This window comes from Astatotilapia calliptera, chromosome 14 (assembly GCF_900246225.1).
Source record: "Astatotilapia calliptera chromosome 14, fAstCal1.2, whole genome shotgun sequence".
In the NCBI taxonomy this organism is placed as follows: domain Eukaryota; kingdom Metazoa; phylum Chordata; class Actinopteri; order Cichliformes; family Cichlidae; genus Astatotilapia; species Astatotilapia calliptera.
The window spans coordinates 14,694,471-14,714,197 of record NC_039315.1 but is presented as its reverse complement, the minus strand read 5'-3'; the positions used below and the strand labels follow the sequence as shown (position 1 = coordinate 14,714,197).

General features: G+C 38.6%; 1 protein-coding gene across 2 annotated transcripts in view; it reads right to left on the bottom strand.

Annotated features, from left to right (window-relative positions):
* dhx36 (DEAH (Asp-Glu-Ala-His) box polypeptide 36) overlaps positions 1-19,727 on the bottom strand; it is a 29,156-nt gene extending 9,429 nt beyond the window's left edge. The window contains exons 1-16 of one of the 2 annotated variants that reach the window (XM_026193728.1): positions 19,534-19,725; positions 19,142-19,434; positions 14,707-14,864; positions 14,451-14,558; positions 14,116-14,317; positions 13,377-13,415; positions 13,051-13,221; positions 11,934-12,013; positions 9,633-9,707; positions 8,776-8,942; positions 8,586-8,667; positions 8,358-8,498; positions 6,914-7,019; positions 3,851-3,938; positions 2,811-2,866; positions 2,621-2,685 (exon numbers count right to left, since the gene is read on the bottom strand). In XM_026193728.1, coding sequence (XP_026049513.1) covers positions 2,621-2,685; positions 2,811-2,866; positions 3,851-3,938; positions 6,914-7,019; positions 8,358-8,498; positions 8,586-8,667; positions 8,776-8,942; positions 9,633-9,707; positions 11,934-12,013; positions 13,051-13,221; positions 13,377-13,415; positions 14,116-14,317; positions 14,451-14,558; positions 14,707-14,864; positions 19,142-19,396 — 1,793 coding nt within the window. In that variant the 5' untranslated portion in view covers positions 19,397-19,434; positions 19,534-19,725. Of the gene's footprint in view, positions 1-2,620; positions 2,686-2,810; positions 2,867-3,850; positions 3,939-6,913; positions 7,020-8,357; positions 8,499-8,585; positions 8,668-8,775; positions 8,943-9,632; positions 9,708-11,933; positions 12,014-13,050; positions 13,222-13,376; positions 13,416-14,115; positions 14,318-14,450; positions 14,559-14,706; positions 14,865-19,141 lie in introns of both variants that reach the window. The other variant, XM_026193729.1, reaches the window with a different exon arrangement.

Below are 19,727 nucleotides of genomic sequence, written 5' to 3'. Positions count from 1 at the left end.
GTGGCTATATTAATTTCTTAAAGTTCTCTCTTTCTCTTATATTTAATATAACCACACTATGGACGGACAAGCGCCTGTTTTTATGCGTTGTGGTTAGCAACAACGACGGTAACACTATCGCGTGTCCGCTTGTTTACGTTCCACATAAACCTTTCACGATAAAGCTCAAGATCCTGTTGAGACTTTTCAAAATAAACTGAATCACGTGAAAGAGCAGATTATTTACGGATAAGAAGTAGAAAAGAGCCGCCAGGTGCTAGAAAATAAACCTTAGACTCAAACGTTAGAACAGGCTTTTCCCCGCAGCACGCTGTGTAATAAATACTCACAGAGAAAACGGCGGCTGCTACAACTTATGTCTAAAAATGTATCGTTTCATACATCTGTTAAAACACTCGACTCCAGCTACATGACGCGCAGCTGGAAACACTTCCCGCAAGACGAGCTGCCCGAGATTCACAGAATTTACAGAAAATGTTACATTTTTGTGATTTATATCGTTATCAGGACGACAGAATTCTTATATCGGGATATGAGATTTTGGTCATATCGCACAGCCCTATTGAAAGTAGACTCTCAAGAATTCCTAGTTAAGACTCTTACACAATCACTTAGAAGTAAAAAATAAAATCCAGCCCTTTGGTAGGTTTCTGAGTAGACTTGTAGTCAAGACCGCCTAATCCGAGACCAAGACAAGACCAAGACCAAGTTGAGACGAGACCAAGACCGAGACCGAGACCGAGACAAAAAAAGTCTTTAAACTGCAGCCAGATGCTATTCTATATACATATGCAGGACACCTTAAACTAGTTTTTTAATTAAGCAGCAAGGCAGAACCAAGTCGGGCCTGTATCAAGACACAGGGACTAAACCCCAATTCAACCAGACCCAGAACTGATCCGGAATTAAAACAGGACTACAACAGTAACCAAGACAGAACCAGAATCAGAACTAGATGATAGTAGCACTAAAAATCACCATAGACCTGCACTACACTTATTTTTTAATTCTACCAAAGTACAATATTTAGATTGAGAAAAGTTTATATAATTATTTAGCCTTGTTGTGCAAACAAGCCTGCATAACTTAATAAATATAGAATTTGAAAAGTAACAAATGGTATCTAAAAAGAAACACTAGGTACATGTTCTGATGAGTTTTGGCAAACAACCATTTGACTAACATGTGTGTCTCACCTGCTCTTATTCCATCTCTGTTCTGTCCTCATTCTCTCTCTCCCTCTCTGTTCCTCTCTCTCCCTCTCTGTTCCTCTCTCTCCCTCTCTGTTCCTCTCTCTCCCTCTCTGTTCCTCTCTCTCCCTCTCTCTCCCTCTTTGTGCTGACAATCAAGCCAAACTCCATCATCATCAAATATACAGTTGAAACCAGATATTTACTCTTCAGATAAAAACACTTTTTTAATTGTAACATCAAATCAAACTAAATGTTTATTTTTTTAGATTGATAAATATAAAAAACACATTTGTTAACTTTAAGAGTAAAGAGAGAAACTATCTGTATTTCTTAATTGCAAATGGCACCAAATTGTATTCAAAATTGAGCCACACTTATGGAGCTCCACGATTCTTTTCCTGGTGTTTTGGTTGACATCTCTGGATTTTTCCCGTGTCAAAGAAACAGGCTCTGTGTTTTGCCTTATATGCATCCACAACTGTGCCACCAATTTACTCACATGGACTCTACTAACCAATCAGAAGCTTCTTCAGCTCAGAATGGAATCGTCTGGAGTTTTCTTATTAATTAACCATAAACTTAGTGTACATGTGCTCCTAAATTTGATGAAAGTGATTAAAATAGACAGCTCCCTCTTTTTATTCTGACATTTCACTAATTCAAAAGATATTTCAACATTTATTTATCTAAAACAAAAGTTTACTCTAAATTGATGTTTAACAGTAAAAAAAAGTTTATGTTTTCTCCATAAAGTGTGTGTAAATATCTGGTTTCAACTGTGAATATACTGCTGTGTATTGAAATTCCTCTTGTTTTGCATAGAAATATACTGAACAACATCCAAAGCATAATATATAAAATAACATCTACCTGAGTTTTTTCTTTGAAAGAAGCTCCTTATGTCCATTGTTGTGTACATCAGTACACAACTGAAACCGATTTAGAGAATTTAGATTTGAGAACGCAGGACCGAAACAGCGAGACCAAGACCGAGACCAGGACAAAAGTCCGTCGAGACCAAGACGAGACCAAGACCAAGTAAAAGTGGTCTCGAGACATCCAACTCTAGTTTAGAGTCTATATTTAGTGGAGTGATATGAGGGGAGTGCTGAGGGCAGGCAGCTCCTTAATTTGCTCTGCTCGTTTGTGTGAATGCAGCACTCTGAACGCATTAACAAATTGCCTGTCAGAGTTTTCTCATCCAAACCAATATGACAGTATTTGTAATCAATCCAAGAGATGTATGCTAATTAGCTCCAATCCAGTTGTAGGCCTCATTCCTGACTGAGGCACTGGCACACACAGAAAACAGATATATGATGGAATGTCATAAAAGGTCTGTGTTTTTTCTAAACCTTTAAACACTTTCCAAAGTACAAATGCAAAGACTGGACAAGCTTTTACCACAGACGCATGCTCTTACAAACCTGGTCTCAGCTATATTGGTAGCAATCACAATCTTTCGAACTCCAGGAGGAGGCCTTTTAAAAACCTGAGAAGAATTAGAGAGAAAAATTGAGCAGGACATTTGTGATATTGAAAGGGGACTAAAGTAGGACACAATTGACAAAGAGATGGTCCGAGAAAGAGAAAAAAGAGAAACTGAAGAATACTGACCTGTGTCTGATTAACAGTTGGCATGAGGGAGTGTAAAGGGATGATAACAAACCGGTCTGAAATGTAACAGGACACAAAAGAAAAACTCAAATAAAACACTGACTGTCAATTTAAGATACAACTAGTCCATAGGCTGAACAATTATGTGTTCTATAACAACAAGTATCATGAAACCATGGAGAATTCTACAGCCACAGCACCCCTACTTCAGATAGGTGGAAGATAACGGATGAATGGAAAAATTGCACCACAAATAGTGACATAGTTGCTGGAGTCCACTTAACTTAAAATGACATACGTGTTTAGCAACTTTGTCTTTACATACAAATATACGCAAAATACAAGCAATCAGCAACCAGCGGAGTCAGCAGTCATCTTTTGCGAAAATATAAGCTGGAAGACAAATCTTTTATAATATAGAGCCTTTATTTCCAAACCTTTGCTAAACTTTCAGAGTTAACTGTATATCACAACTGACAAAGAGACCAGTTGACTATTGCAGTCAAACTCTATTTGTAATCTGTCACCAAATGCAAAACCAGCAATCGGGAAACCACCCTCATTTTGACTCCAGTGAGACTAAGCCATAAGCAGTTAAGAAAATGGGTGTATTTCAACAAAGTGGCGCAATGATGAGTGCTGTCTCGTCATGGTAAGAAGATCCTGGGTTTGAATCTGCCTGTGTCAGTCCGCTCCGGGTACTCCATCTTTCTCGCACAGTTCCAAGACATACTTGTTAGGTTACGTGGCGATTCTAAATCGGCCTTAAGTGTGAACTATGAATGGTTGTCGTCTCTCTCGCCTTGTGATAGACTGACGACCAGTTCAGTGTACCCTGCTTCTTGCTCTATGACAGCTGTAATAGGCTTTTATATTGCTGCGACCCTGAATTCAATAAGTGGTTAAGAAAATCAAAGGATGGATTTCTCAACTGTGGAACAGAAAACTGTATAGTCAAAGCAAGAAAGAAAAATTGCAAGACACCGACGTGCATTCACTTCCATGCTGTACATCCTGAATGTGTGTTTCTGTTTGCATACCTGATCGGAACATTTGCTGAGCCATGAGAAGGTCATTGAGAGTACTGATATTGTCCCAACCAGGCAAGAACACCAAGATTGCTCCTTCCTGTCCAAGACATGATACAAAACTCTCAACACAGCTGTAAGTCACAAAATCCAGCAGGGTCTCAGTAGATTGCGGGTCCAGCAAACAAGATGCCCATGACCTCAGAGGAGCTGAGCTGAGGCAGATACTGTAGATATGATTTGCTCTCAGCTCCCAACCTCTACATTCACATTCAGACACAAAATAGCCACTGAAACTCCAACATCTTTATGACAAATGCATCTTTATAGTACAGGAGAGCATCTGATTAACATTAACAAAAGCACTGACTTAATTTTCCCCACAATAGCAAAGAGAAAAGGAAATCAATAAGTCACATGAAAAAGTACAGACACAGAAACGCTAGCTGTGAAAACATAAGAAGAGAAGACTAAATGGTGAGGAAATCTCTGCGCATTGAGCTCTTTTGTCAGTGGCTGCAGATTGCTGACCACTTAATGGATATCAGGCATCGGCGCCTCATTCACAAAGCCAAAATCCATTACAGTAACGCTGTAATGGTTTTAAAAAAAAAAAAAAAAGCTGAAAAAGACTCCTTTAATGACTGATGAAGAGCTCAGTCATTGCAGCAGCAAAGAATAGAATAGAGAGAAGGAGACAAAGAATGAGACAAAGTCAAAAATCAGTCAATTGTTTATGGTGCAGTACTGTTTCATTTCTTTCCATACAAGCTATTACCACAGTTGTTGTCTCAACACTAAATACTCAAAGTTTTGACAGAAATCAGTGACACAAATATGAAGGTTACAGTTTGTGACACAAAAAAATTACACAAGGCAGTCAATGCTAGCCCATGGAGCCATGCTGGAAAGGTCAAAGATAAAATTAGTCAAATCTGTCTTTAATAAATATACAGTTATACAGACTGTACAGAGCTATAATACAGAGCAGAGTTTCAGCAAACTCGTTTTCATCCTATCCAGATTTAAACAAAGTATTCTCTAGCTAAAATTAAGCTGCTATAAAAATCGATTCTATAAAAAGCACCATGCTATTCATTTCCTCCGAGAAATGAAGGGAAGGCATAAAAAGTAGCTTCTAGGCCTTGGTTTCCCCAACTTTTTAATTAAAGCTAATTATTATCACCAGTTCTCAACCACTGGCACTCACATGGGACTGTATGTATGTTAAAGTCTCTGCATGTGTATTTGTGAAAGAGATGAAGGTCGGCTGCCTAGCTACAACCTGACAAATTACACGCATCCAGGAAGAAACACACTCTAATTAATTCTAACTAAAAATTAAGTGACAGTACAGTACAGTAAGCTCTGGAGAGTCTACTCTATGACAGCACACACAAACACACACAGCAAACCACCCACATACAGTTGCACCCAGCAGGCATTCATTAATGCCTGTATGTTAAACCCCTAGGTGTATAATCACAGAACCCTGCAACATAATTAACCAATCATCACAGTCAAAAGCTCAGCAGATGGCCCATATCCTTGGTTCAGATTACCATCATGGTGAATCAGCCAGTTCTCTCACAGCCATTTGACAACGCCACAACAAATCAGCTGGTTGACTGGCTCAGTGTGGCCGTGACTGATGGAGATACAGCTTCATATGGGAAAGTATAATTATTCTGTCTGCCTCTGTTAGTCACTCCGTGTTCTTCTTCTTTTTCACTCTCTTGTTTATTTATACATCCAAAACTATTTTACTTCATTCAGTCATAGCACTTAACTTTTTAAAATGGTAGTAAACTAATCATTCTTCTCTCATTAATAGTAGTCTACCCTGAATCGCCTCCTGGTCAGCAGGGGGGATTTCTGTGGAGTGTGCATGTCTCCCTGTGCCTGTGTTGGCTTTCTTTGGGTGCTGGCTGTAAATTACAGACGCTATACTGTCTCTGTAGGTTTGTGTCTTTGTTTGTCTCTCTGTGTTAGATCTGTGATGGACAGACGACCTGTATAAGGTGTACCCTGCCCTTGACCTACAGTGGGGCAAAAAAGTATTTAGTCAGCCACCGATTGTGCAAGTTCCCCCACTTAAAATGATGACAGAGGTCAGTAATTTGCACCAGAGGTACACTTCAACTGTGAGAGACAGAATGTGAAAAAAAAAAAATCCATTACCTTAAGATTGAGTTGTATTTTTGTTATTGACCAAATACTTATTTTCCACCCTGATTTACGAATAAATTCTTTACAAATCCTACCATGTGGATTCATGGATTTTTTTTTCACATTCTGTCTCTCACAGTTGAAGTGTACCTCTGGTGCAAATTACTGACCTCTGTCATCATTTTAGGTGGGGGAACTTGCACAATCGGTGGCTGACTAAATACTTTTTTGCCCCATTGTATAATAGCTGGGATAGGCTCCAGGCTCTAGATAAGCAGCTGAAGTATGGACATATATTTTTTCATAATAACCATTTTACCACTTCCTAGAAAAGCTACTGGGCCAGCAGTTACAAAAATTAAAACTTTCTACTTTCAAGTCACACAGGTGACACTGTATTCACAAAGCTAACAACTGTGCACTGAAATGATGCCGACATCCAAAAAGGAAAGTTAACCAGAACTGGAAAAAGAAAAAAGGGAATGGAGGTGCAGCGGGAGAGCATCTGTTCAATCACTCATTAGCAGAAATTTGCTGCCAGGATCTGTGTCATTTTCTCTGATCTAATGTCTGTGTTTGGCAGCTAGCCCGCCTGCTCCCTCCATCTGCTCCATCTAGGAATGTACTGTACTTTGCCAGCCTAAGAGTCTCCATTAACTATTAGTTTCCATTTAATATCAAGCCACCTTTCACATAGGCAACTTTTTGTCAATGATTAAAGAACATGATGTCCAAAAATGACAATCTTCAAAGGCAAGCTCCTGTTACAGAAACATTCATTTTGACATTTTCATAAAGTACAAATTCAGTTTGTTGTTGTTTTTTTTTTTAAATAAAACGCATCGTCTAGAATTTGGCCAATTTATGCCAGCTGCACTCAAACCACAACTAAAAGGTTAGACTCACCTCCCCATTGAGCACAATATAACGAATTAGTGCCAGAATTAGGTCCAGATCAATCTTCTCATCTCTGTCTAATATCTCGAGAGCCTCAATGGTTGTGTCAGAGTACCTGTAAAACACAGGACATGGACATGGCAACATAAGTGCTCCTGCTCTCCCCTTACTTGTTGCTGGAGGTGTCACACGCTGTAATATGGCTACAACAGGTTTATAAATATTTTCACATGCTATGCTTTAGTACAAAAATGCAGAATAGCTTTGAATTACAGTTGATACTTTTTCTTTGTTGTGGTAATAGCACTGGTGATCAGTAACATATTAATAATTGGTTCCTTTGTCTTTTTTTCCCTTTAGAATGAGAAAAAGAGAAACATCTGTGTCGTGTTCAACTATAAAAGCAGTATTTCTGTTTTTTAAAAAATGTATTCCAGTAGGTCTTAATACAAAATGTGTTTTATGTTGAAACCATTTGAAATCACCAGAAAACTAATTTTGCAAGCACACCGACAGTGTTCAAAGTAATATTTCTGCCTAGTTACACAATAGACTGGATGCCATGTTGTGAATTTAGGACTTAATTATTTTTTAATAACAAAACTAAACACTGGCAAAACAAACCAACATTGAATATGCCAAGACATTTAAAAAAATATTTGTTAATATTACGCTATTTTATAAATCATCGGGCTCCTCAGTTCTCAGTAATATTGTGATTCTTCTTAAAGCTTTCAGTTCAGTAAGACAAAGCATTTTGGAAACTTCAAGTGTTATTACAAGAATTCTCACTTGAGAAAAATAGCCTTTTCTGTTCAGGGTATCAACATATCGAATTCCTTACCTATAGTATTCAAACTGGATCATGTCCAGGATTACTTTAAAATTAAACTGAAATAGTTTTTGAAGTGGAATCCAGTCACGTAGACATGAACAATCTTCTGTCTCCTGTTTAGAGCCTCTGTTGTTATATTGCAGGTGTGTCTAGTGGCATCTTATCTCCATTCTGTTGTGTTGTGGGATTGTCTTAAAAATTTTAAAGCAGTTATTAGAGAGAAATTTGCACCCAAAAAATTTAGTAAGTGTCAAATTGGCAAAGCAAAGTCCTTCACAGCTGTAATTATGTTTTGAACAAAAGCAACTAAGCTACAGTGTTGCTGTGTCTGTACTAAGCAGACCTTGGAACTGTCTGTGATGGTGCACTTTAATTGTAGCTGTGTTTATGTAACAAATGCATCAGACATCAGTTTCAAGCACTCATCTTTCTCTTACTGTTTGTAGATCAAAACCATAATTCTCTATATTTAATCTTCATTAAATCAGAACTTTAAAAGAAATGTATTTACTCAAAACTACGAGTCTCACAAATCCTCCTGCTTCCTACCTAAAAAAACCCCAAAAAACTGGCAGCTGTTCTTCCAATTTAAGTAGCCTGATTTTCTCACCAACTCACCTGCCCTGTAGTGTTCGTGCGTAACATGGCCAGCTTTCCTTGTATTCAGCCTCTTTCTCCTCTTTCTCAGGTCTGGAGTTTCGCCCCTGCCAAAAACCTCTCTTCCATGAGGGGCGACGGTCCTGATTCTGGGGGCGATACCTAGCAGAGAAACCCAGCCTAGTTTATACGAGGTCCCAATGTGTCTTTGTGCATGTACATGTGTGTTTGGTAGAAAAGTGGTTCTACCTGGTCATCTCTATAATGTCCTCAAGTAGGAACTCCTCCACTGGGAACGTCAAACCAGGAATGTGGATCATTGGGCAGTTGTCTAAACCGAGAACAAAACCGTGAGCGGCGAGAAAGAGGAACAGCTCAACTTATTAGAACTGCAAAACTTTTGCTGACAATTTGGTGAAGAAATTAGTGAGCTACACACCAAAATATTGGGAAAACTTCTCTGCGTTGAGCGTGGCACTCATGAGAATGATCTTAAGGTCATCTCGGAGGTTGAGTAAGTCCTTTACAATGATGAGCAAAACGTCTGATTGCAGGTTTCTCTCATGGATTTCGTCCAGCACCAGGTGACTGATACTCGACAACAATCTGACAATAAAAGCAAAAAAGGTGAGCAATTTTTTATTTTTTTTTGCCTTTTTCTGTCTAAAGAGTTAAAAAAACAAACAAAAAAAACCAATATTGGTTGACTTTTTTTCTTCTTTTTACAAATTCTCTCTTGTTTCTCTTTAAAGATCTTACAAGTTTCAATTAATGGTACTACATTTTTAAGTACTTTTAAGTGAGATTTAAATTATTTAAAATAATTTCACAAGGCACAGACGTTACCCAAAAATAATTTTTTTAGAAAGTATTTAACAGAGCTACAGTCCATACAGACGTCCACTTGTAAGCAAAGTGATGTGCGAATTTAGCTTAACACCAAAAATGCAGTTTAGTCAGAAAAGGGTAGCCCTGAAATGACTCACTAGAGTCGTGCTAACGAAAGAGCATGAAGTGAGACAACAAGGAAAAGCTGGCACTTTCACTTAGTCTGTATTTCTTTTTCTGAAGGCACTTAGAATGCAAAGACGAGCATGGAGGAATGAGTCAACAGAAAATGGGGACCCATACTAATGAATCTTCCACAAACAGTAGCGTCAACCCCAAATCAATGGGGACAAAACAGAGTGACAAACAAAGGAATGGCTGGAGTGGAGATATAGGGGAAAAAGCAGAGAAGATGTACAGGGAAAAGATGTATACAGGATGAGAAGGCAGAGGTGGAAGCAAACTCACGGGTCTGAGCGAAGCCACTGAAGAATAATGCCTGTTGTACAGTACAGGATCGAACCTTGTCTCCTTGGTAACCGGCTGGAAAATGGGAGAAAAAAAAAAGAAAGAAAAAGATACTCTTACATCTGTGCAATTTAGAAAATTTAAAGTAAGGTCACCAAAATAAAAGCAGGACTTCTCTGAGAAATGAACTTAGGTTTTGTAACAGTTAACTGTGTTGCATTTCCACTATTTTTGCTACTTTACTTTAAATAAGCACCACTTTTATGTTTAACCTTTACATAGAAGTGAAAATAAAATGTTGCTGATACCAAATATTATACTACAATATGTAACGGAATTGTAGTATGCTACAGTGCACTACAGTAAGAAGATTTATCCATGCTTTGTTTATGTACTAATGCTGAAAGGTTTATTCAATTAATTACAAAATAGCTTCTCTTATTTTAAAGTTATCACTGTAGGAACTGCCTTTCATATGATATCTGATAAAACAAAATTCATTAACAACTGAGCCTTCTAAAAGGGTTTGTTGTATAACTGATGCAAGATTAATGTGCCAAGAAGAGGAGACTAATTACACGATATAATATTCTTTTCTTTTTTTGTGAAGCCTGAAGTCCAAAGAATTAATGTATATTTCACAAAAATCAAAAGAGAGTAAAACCAGCAAAAGCACCACGAAAAACAGTGAGTCTTCTGGACTGGTATATAAATACAGAGCAACATGTATCAATGGCAAGACATTCATAGTAGAATACAGTTGTAACCACACATTTCTATACTGTAGTATTGCAGAGCAACATGTTCACTGCGTATTTATTCACAAATACTCTGGATCCTGTTTCACAAACACTCTAGCACTGACACAGCTGGCTGCTTTACCTGGCTGTTACCCAAACCTTGCACATAGTGAGAAGATTCTGTCACCTTCATTTTCATCAGTGACTGTGAGTAGTGGATTAACCAACATGACTTTGGCAATGATAGCCTATGGAGTGAGTACTGACTACTATCAGTAAGCTAAATCAATTGTGAAAAATCAGCCAGTAAATAACAAGCAGAATTGGGTATTTTATTATAGAAAAATATCCAATAGAAATCAGCATACTCCCCTATTGTATAAATCACTGTTCGCTCAGGCTGCACAACAGCAAATTGCTTTTGTTAAATTCTTGCTGCAGATGTTTAATGAGTGTGTTTTTAAGAAAAATCATTTTATGGCGTTCATTAACCCACACATTTCATGTATCCATCTTGAGTCCTTTCACCAAGTCTATGTAGACTATGTATACATAAAAAATATAACACGCTGTAGATCTCATGCAGAACATCTGAGCTCAGTAAGCTTTTAATTTAAATATTAATGAGCTATAACATATGTCATGTGTTAAAACTGCTAACTATGTCAAAATCTGTGTTTAAGATGTCTAAATCTGTTCCTACTCTGATCATGCTGGCTGATATCACCAACTTCAGTCTAAACCACAAAGCCTCAGCTGTTACCGCCAACCTTGAAAACAGCAAGCTCAGTCTGAAATAGACAGACGTAATCAGGGAGGGAAATAAAACAGTCTGATTTCTGCAACAGCGCTCCCATCAATTTAACCTGCTGTGGCTGGACTCTTAACCATATCAGATCTAGGGGAAATGAGCTTTCTAAACATAAGTATTGCTTTTGGTTTCTTAGCCTCTAAACCAATTACAGAATGTCAATTAAATATACAGTGAGCCTAATTTCACCTTCATACAATCCCTGGCCACTTTGTTAGGCATGACTGTTCAACTGCTTGTTAATGCAAATATCTAATCAGCCAATTAGATATTTGCTCATATAGTAGCAACTTAATGCATTCGGGCATGTAGACATGGCCAAGAGAGCAACTATCTTCAATGGACAGCAAATGGTCAGAAAAAGATAATCCAGTAAGCAGCAGTTCTCTGGGTGAAAATCCTTAGCTGGTCAGAAGAGAAAGGCCAGTCTGCTTCGAGCTAATACGAAGGTAAAAGTAACTCAAATAAAATAAAAAAAGAGCATCTCTGAAAGCACAACAGGTCAGCCTAAAACTGATGGGCCACGAGTGCCACTACTCTCTTGGTTCAGAACAGGAAATTGAGGCCACAATTCACAGCAGCTCATCAAAATTAGAAAACGGAAAAATGGAAAATCTTTGTCTGGTCTTTCTTAAACATCCTAAACATGACAATGAGTTCACTGTAGTCAAATGGCCTCCACATTGACCAGATCTCAAGTTTCAGGAGAAAGAATTTTAAGCATGAGCACTTCTCGAAGGTGTTGTGTACCTCTGCAGGCGGATTTGGTAACCACATGAATTCCCATTCCCAACACTTTCTGCCCTCTCAGCCGCTACACGCTCTGCAACCTGATAGGAAGAGCACACACACACAAATAGGATTTAAGAGGAGAGACAGCATTGTATTGCAAAAAAGTAATAATTTCTATATGAGCGATGCCAACATTTTGCTGTATGCAAATGCATCGCATTATTTTTATGTCATCAAAGTAACAACCAGTTGTTATGTTTAAGGGGCAATTGCTTTTTCGAACAGGGCCATGCAGGTTTTAAGCTTTCCCCTTATTAAAGAAAATCATCACTCAAGTTCTGCATTTTGTATTTATGAAATATAGCTCAGGGAGTAGAGCAGATCATTCACTAGTCAGAAAGCTGGTGGTTCGTTCCCTGTTTACTCCAGTCTGCATGCCATAGTATCCTTGGACATAGAAAGCACTTAGGTGAATGAGACATGTCATGTAGGCTTGTGTAGAGTAGAAAAGGGCGATGTAAGGAAACAGTGCATTTGCCATTTATTTATTCAATATAAATATGCAAGAAATCAGGAAGGAGACAAATATTTTCCACAATAAAAAGATTTTAAAAATATATCCATATCTTTTTTTAATCAAACTAATTATTTTGTCCTTTTATTTCATTGTTTAATTTTAGTTAAGTGTGGAAGTTTGTACTTTGCATTCATTCACAGACAGATCACATTCTTTCATAGGTTCTCTACTGTTATTGTGTGTGTGTGTGTGTGGCTGGACTCATGGTGCTGTGTTTGTGTAAATTTGCACTGCTCTCTGGCTCACAGTGACAAAGGTTCTTAGTATTTAACCTATGCAGTGGCTTAGAGGCACATGTGCATGCACTCTTATTAACAGCTAACACTGAACAGTGATGCCTCTATGCATAAGCCTAATTCTGATTGGTTATAAAGACACATTTGATGGCAGAGAAGCTAGCCTTGGACAGAGAACCAACAGGTCTGCTAGGAATCAAAAATGACTGCCTGACCTATCCCATAGAGAAGCAGCATAACAGAAGCATTGCCATGGCAACCACATTAAAATCAGTAGGCACACAACAACATATAATCCTTCAGAGGCCAGCAGAGTACATACCGAGATGGCACTGATGCGTCGAGGCTGTGTGCAGACCACACGGCACATTGAGCCCATGCCTCTGTTGATATAGTCATCCAGGATGAACTGAGTGACCTGAGTGGTTTTGCCACATCCTGTTTCCCCACTCACCACTAGGACACGGTTAGAATTGATCAGCGTTACCAGCTCCTGAGATCAGGAGGTTGAAGAGGAGTGATTTACAGATGAGGCAGGAAAGCAAACAATAACAAAAAAATAAATAAATCAAATCTGAAAACCAGTAATGAAGTCTTAGCAGAACTAGTGATTCATGATAAAAGCACATTTGCATGTGAAATACTTGCCTCTTTTTTCCCATAAGATGGTAGTTTTTCCCTGAATTTCTGAAGACAAAAAGAACAGATGAGGAGTAAAATAATGAGATAAAAATTCAATAAAATTAGGAACAGATACTTTAAAAAGAAAAATTGCATAATGGGAACAGTCCTAGCACATTAGAAGTTATCCAATTCTAATAACCAAAGATAAATACTGACTCTGCGCAGTACCTCACTAATACAGTGGTAACCACTTGAAATGATGTAGCATGATAACATTATGATAAATTGATTGAATACTTGGTAAGAAGACTTTTCCATTACACATCATCTTGTACATAAATTAAACTTTGCACACCTATTTCCACAGTAAAATTTTGCACTAAACAATTTAAATGTATAAATATAATAAACATTTACTTATTTACACAAACATAAACAAAAGCTACTTACATACAGCCAATGCAGCAATGCATTTGGGCAACATTCTTTTTTTTTTTTTTTTCCCCAAACATAGAACCTTTCAACTGAATGAAACCCATTACTTTTTATTTTTCTTATTAAAAACACTAATTAATTAATTAAATTGGACTTTTGGACATTAAATGACAACAAATGACTAGTATAGTAGTAATGTTGTTATCTAAAGGCACTAAACATGCTAAACTACCAAAAAAATCCCACCTTGTCCCCACCTTAGCTATTTTAATAAATATGTTCATGCTAGAAACTTAAACCTAGATTTTATACCACTGAAAACTCTTACCAGCATTTCTTTGTACTTTCCATCTGATTTCTTACTCTGCAGATCTCTCTTCAAGTAGTCATCCAGGGACCTGTCTCGGACTACTTCTTGATGTAAGAACTCCAGATCCTTATCTTTAATAACTGGTTTCGCCGCCTCCTCTTCCTGATCTTCTTCATCCCATTGATCTGGCGGCTCATCTTTAACCGCTGTTGTAGAGTGACTAGAAGAAAAAAAAAACATTCAGCGGTATAAACATCCAATATTACCTGGAAAACCTTACATTACTATTTGTTCTGCAGAATTTCTAAATGATTTAAAAAAATAAAAAATCACACATTTTTACACAAAGTTACCTTTGTGATTTGCCAGTTGCTTTCTTCTGGCCTGGACTACCTTCTTCTTCCTCCCATTTGACCTCAGTCTTAGTTTTTTCCTCTTCAGGCAAATCCCCATCAAAGTAACTAATGATGATAAACACACTAAATTAGTCATGATGTCAGCAGTCAAAGGGGAAGAAATAACTGAAATTTTACTATTCTGTCTAGCTTTCCTACTAATTCATTATAAGTTAGTAACGACAATTGATAAAGCTATACAAGCCTCTCTCACCAGTGGGCACTATCCCTGGCAGCTGTTTGCCAGCTGTCAGAGGTCGAGGCTCTTTCATCCCTGCGGCCCCTTTCTGGGCCGAGCTGGTCATTCTGGACAGAGTTAAGCAGTTTGGTAATGTGTTGCTCTCTTGCCTCATCCATCTGGACCACTGCCCGCTGCACAAGCAAATGGGAAAAGGAAAGTTAGCTATGACCTTGCAACAGTGTTTTTCCAAATTTCCCTTTATACCACTGAAAAAGAAAATACTACTCATTAACACTTTGAAGACAGGGACCTGTCTCAGACTAATTCCTGATGTAAGAAGATAAATATGTAACAGAAATACTTACTGTTGTAGATGTAGTTTTGAATTGTGCTGTGTAAGTAATCCTTTTTTTTTTTTTTAAACACAATGACAGATTGGATATTTATTCAGTATATAATGATGGTGGTGGTGGTGTGTTTGTATTATTAGTATTATTATTAATAATATTTTATATATAATTATTACCATTCTTATATATTGTACAAGCAACTGTCTGTTAACCAGCAGGGGAAAATGTGACTTACTGCCCATGTTCAGATCAGTGTGAATACTTTCTGTGCACACAGTGAGCAATTTTCCAATCAGCTTCCCACACTTTGATGTGCTCAAAGATCTGCTCCTAACAGGCAGGGGCAGATCTAGAAGGGTGGCATGGGGTGGCAAGTGCCACCCTAAAATGATCCCTTGCCACCCCAGTTTTGCATATGACAGTGTTGTTAATTACAATACGATAGCATTAACAGTTTGAGCGTAGTTACAGTCAACAGTGAATATAAATGCTAAAACTGTATATATTGCATAGTGTCCCCCCGCTCCACCATTAACAAATGGTTCAGCCCACAACAGGACCGGCTTTTTCCTTGTTTTCAGTAGCAAGCGATGCTTATGATTGTGCCAGAGCACATTCTGAACAACACCATGGGAATTTCGGATTTTACACAGGTGGGTGGATGTTACACTCTGGAAATGGAATGAAGGTGAGTGTTATGAACCCCCTGTGGTCACATGACTATTTTAAGCTGACATAGCAACAAGTTGCAGCCACGCTGGGTCTCTATTTCAGCCCACATTGAAAGTTTGGACTTCAAAGTTTTTAAATTTTAATTACAGGCCAGTAAATCCAGAGTTACAGTAATATATATAAGCCACGCTTTTTTCTAAATACTGTCGTCACGTTTGTGTGTGTGTGTGTGTGTGTGTGTGTGTGTGTGTGTGTGTGTGGAATTTGCTGGAAATATGTACCATGTCGACCAATTTAAAAAAAAAAAAGTCAACACGTGGGATTTGGTTGTTTAGGAAGAGGGAAAAGTTTTAGGAGTGACGGTAACGGCAGCGAGACAGAGCGAGCAAGGGAGAGAGAGAGACAGCGAGTTAGAGAGAGTTTTTAGATGTGGCCATTTGTGACGTTTAGTGTGGAGTGTATACTTAGTGTGTTGGGTTGTCTTGTGTAGTTCTGCATTCTGTTGTGTAGTCGTTTTGTTTTGTGTGTCAGTGAGGGCACTAATGAATTTCACAAAGGCACATTGCAGTGTAAACACTGTCACTAAGTAGAAAACCAGCGGAGTGATACACCTGGGCCCTATTTCAGGAAGCCGGTTTAGTGCAAACTCTGAGTAAGTATACCCTGAGTTAACGAAAACTCTGGGTTTTCGGTTTCACAAAGCGAGTTTAGATTAATTCTGAGTGAGTTACTATGACGACACACTCCGTGAAGCTAACCTGCCCCCTAGCAGGTTTACTTCAACTAACCCTGACGTTCTCCGCCTCTTTGTCGGAAACCTGACTGTAGGAAGTGTCAGACATGGCGTGCCCCTTCCTTGAAGAGCCAGTAGATGTTGAAGCCCAAATTCTCCGCAGAGCTCTCCGCCGGGAGAGAGTGATTAGAGCGCGTTTGGACATTTTATCATTTCCTGATGATTTCCTGTGCGAACGTTACCGTTTCTCAGCACAATCTACAATTTATTTGAATAACATCCTCAGGCCATATATTGCTCATGTGACACATCGCGGACATGCTCTCAGTTCTGTACATATTATTTGTATCGCACTTCGGTTTTTTGCAAACGGGAGCTTTCTGTATAATATTGGTGACGCTGAGCACGTTTCCAAGGCTACCGTCTGTCGGGCAGTCAGGAATGTTACAGTTGCACTGAAACGTCTCCTGTACTCGTTTGTGGTGTTTCCCGGTCATAGACCCACAAGATTTATCAAAGAGGGATGCCACAAAATTGCAGGTAGCAGGATGAACAAAACTTAATCCATGATGTGGTGATACTTAAACTACTGCTTAAATTTTACATTTATTTTCACAGTTCCCAGGCGTGATTGGCTGTATAGATGGCACTCACATTCCAATCATTGCTCCTTCAGTAAATGAAGGAGACTATGTGAACAGGAAGTCTTTCCACAGCATTAATGTGCAGGTACATAGTTCCCTGTAGCATTTCAAACTAACAAATTATTTCATTATAGTAATGGATGCTAATTTGTGTTCTCTGCACTGTGAAGATCATATGTGATGCTGCCAACATTATCACAAATGTGGAAGCCAAGTGGCCAGGCTCTGTGAGTGGTGGTGGTGGAGGACCCCCACCTGTTTTTCGGGCCTCCGCTTTTTTTCTAGTGGCCATAACGGGTCACATTTGAGCATACAGAGTAAGCAAATATGTACTTGTAATGCTCAGATAATTTCAATAAGTGCTTACAGAGGGGAAATTAATGTAGCCTCTAACTGCAATTGATTTACATCGGACAAACAGACACTATGGCTCATAATACAATTACACCATACCTGTTTGGACTATATTTTTATATTTCATTTTTACTTGCTGCCAGGAACGTTTGGGGCCTGTTGGGTTGCACCTGCACTCACATCACATCACAAAATAAAATGTATGAAATAAAAAATAAAATATAATAAAATAACGTGTTAAATGGGTGGGAAATCCCTAGATCAATGTTTAAATTAACACTCACGCATTGACATGCTCCCTTTCTTTTGCAGCTGAGCCTGTGTTACTTTTTTTCTGCAAAATTTGCATGTTATCGGCATATACTGCCATCAGAATTTCGGCCTCAAGCGCTGTAAAATACATTGACCGCGCCTTCTTTCCCTCCGTCTCCATGGTGACTCGCTTAATCTGTGCTCCACTAATCAGGGCTTTATGTATCCTCGTGCGCGCGCTTAATTTGGGGTTAAAGCAACTCCGCGTTGACTGAACTAATTGTTATCAGCCTTTCTGAAACCGAATATTCCGAGTTGGACAGTTCGGGGTTACTCAACCCTGAGTATCGTTTTTCACTCTGAGTTTTCTAAACCGGCTTCCTGAAATAGGGCCCTGCTGTCAGGCCTGCAGATTTATCCGTGCTGCTCTCCTGTCTTTTGGTGGACAAACTTTTTTTTTTTACTGGCACACATCATTTGTGGGGCATCTTATTGTGACACCTGATTGTTCTCTCATTTTAGTTTTAGTAATATTTTTAAATGGTTCCATAAAATGAAAAAAAAAACAGCAGGTGTATTGGCTGCATTTTTAGATAAATAGTTGTATACATTTACAAAATGTACAATTTATATTTGCATTTCAGGTTGTAAAAATTTACTCAACATGTCTGTGGTTTTTTTTACAGTAAAAAAAAAAAAATGCTACTAGGATTTCAAGTTATTTGTGTGATTTCAGATCAGTAATACTAATGCAGTATGTCAGTGAAAGAACAACTAAATTCAGTTGAGCTGAAAAGAATGACACCAAACAAGGCAAGGGGGAAAAAATAAAATGAAACACTTTGAGGGTGAAATACAAACATAAACTCAAAAGGAGTCAAAAACGGCTGTTGTATTACAGACCTCTGTGGGTTGATCCAACAAATCATGAAAAATTAGGTTTACATTTTTGTTCATGACAGTGCAGATTTCTGACATATTGTGTAATTTAAGCATCTAACAATGTGATTGTTTTCTAACAAAAAAACAGTGTGAAACTTAAGTTAGACTTGTGTTTGTAAATGAACCGCCCCATGTTGTGTAGCTTTCTGGATTTTATACTTATTGGGCTACATATTTATTTATTATACAGGCTATACAGTACATACAATCAAAACTCACATGTTTTATGTAACTAAAGTGTTTAATTATGTGGACTACAGAGAATAATTAAGTTATAGAAAATATTTATATGAAAAATGTGTATACTTACTGCATTTAAGTCATTTTAACCATATGTAACCACCTGCATATGTGTTTGGGGGGGGGGGGCTTTGATTTTGCCACCCCATTTGATTTCTTTGCCACCCTCATGCCACCCTAAGAAAATTTCTCTAGATCCGCCCCTGCTAACAGGGTGACTGCAGTTATACAGACAGACCTTCCATGTTTACAATGAGCATGACTTCAAGCACAGTCCATACCGATCTCCGGTCAGCTTGCTTCCTCCTAACGGCTCCATATCTTGCGTACCACAGTCCAATCTCACGGCCCTTCAGGTGTGGAGGAGGACGGTCTCTTTGCCCACCTCCTCCCCGATCCGGGTCAAATTCGGACATGTTTCCTCTCGAGCCTCCTCCACCTCCCCTTTCCCATCTTTCTCTGCTGTCATCTCTGTGCCCGCGACCTCCTCTTCTACCTCTTCTTCCTCCTCCACCGCCGCCATATCCATAGCTCATGTTGCGGTTAGAGGCAGGCAACGGTAACGTCCGTTAACCTGCGTTCAATTAACGGCTTACAGCTACTCGCTAACCAGCAATATTCAGTGGATTTACGAACTAAATATTTCACTTCAAAAATATGCGGTGACACTCACGTAGCCACTGACAGTTGGGTTCTCGATAACTACACCCCAAACCTAAATTGCGCCCCTCTAACTCACTTATTAAACAACAACATCCCCTTGAAAAAGTGTCACATCCGAGATACTTGCTGTTTTCCGTCTGGCATGTCGCATAATAATGCCGTCAACATTTTCAGCAACTAGATATTGACGTGGCGCTCTAGGAT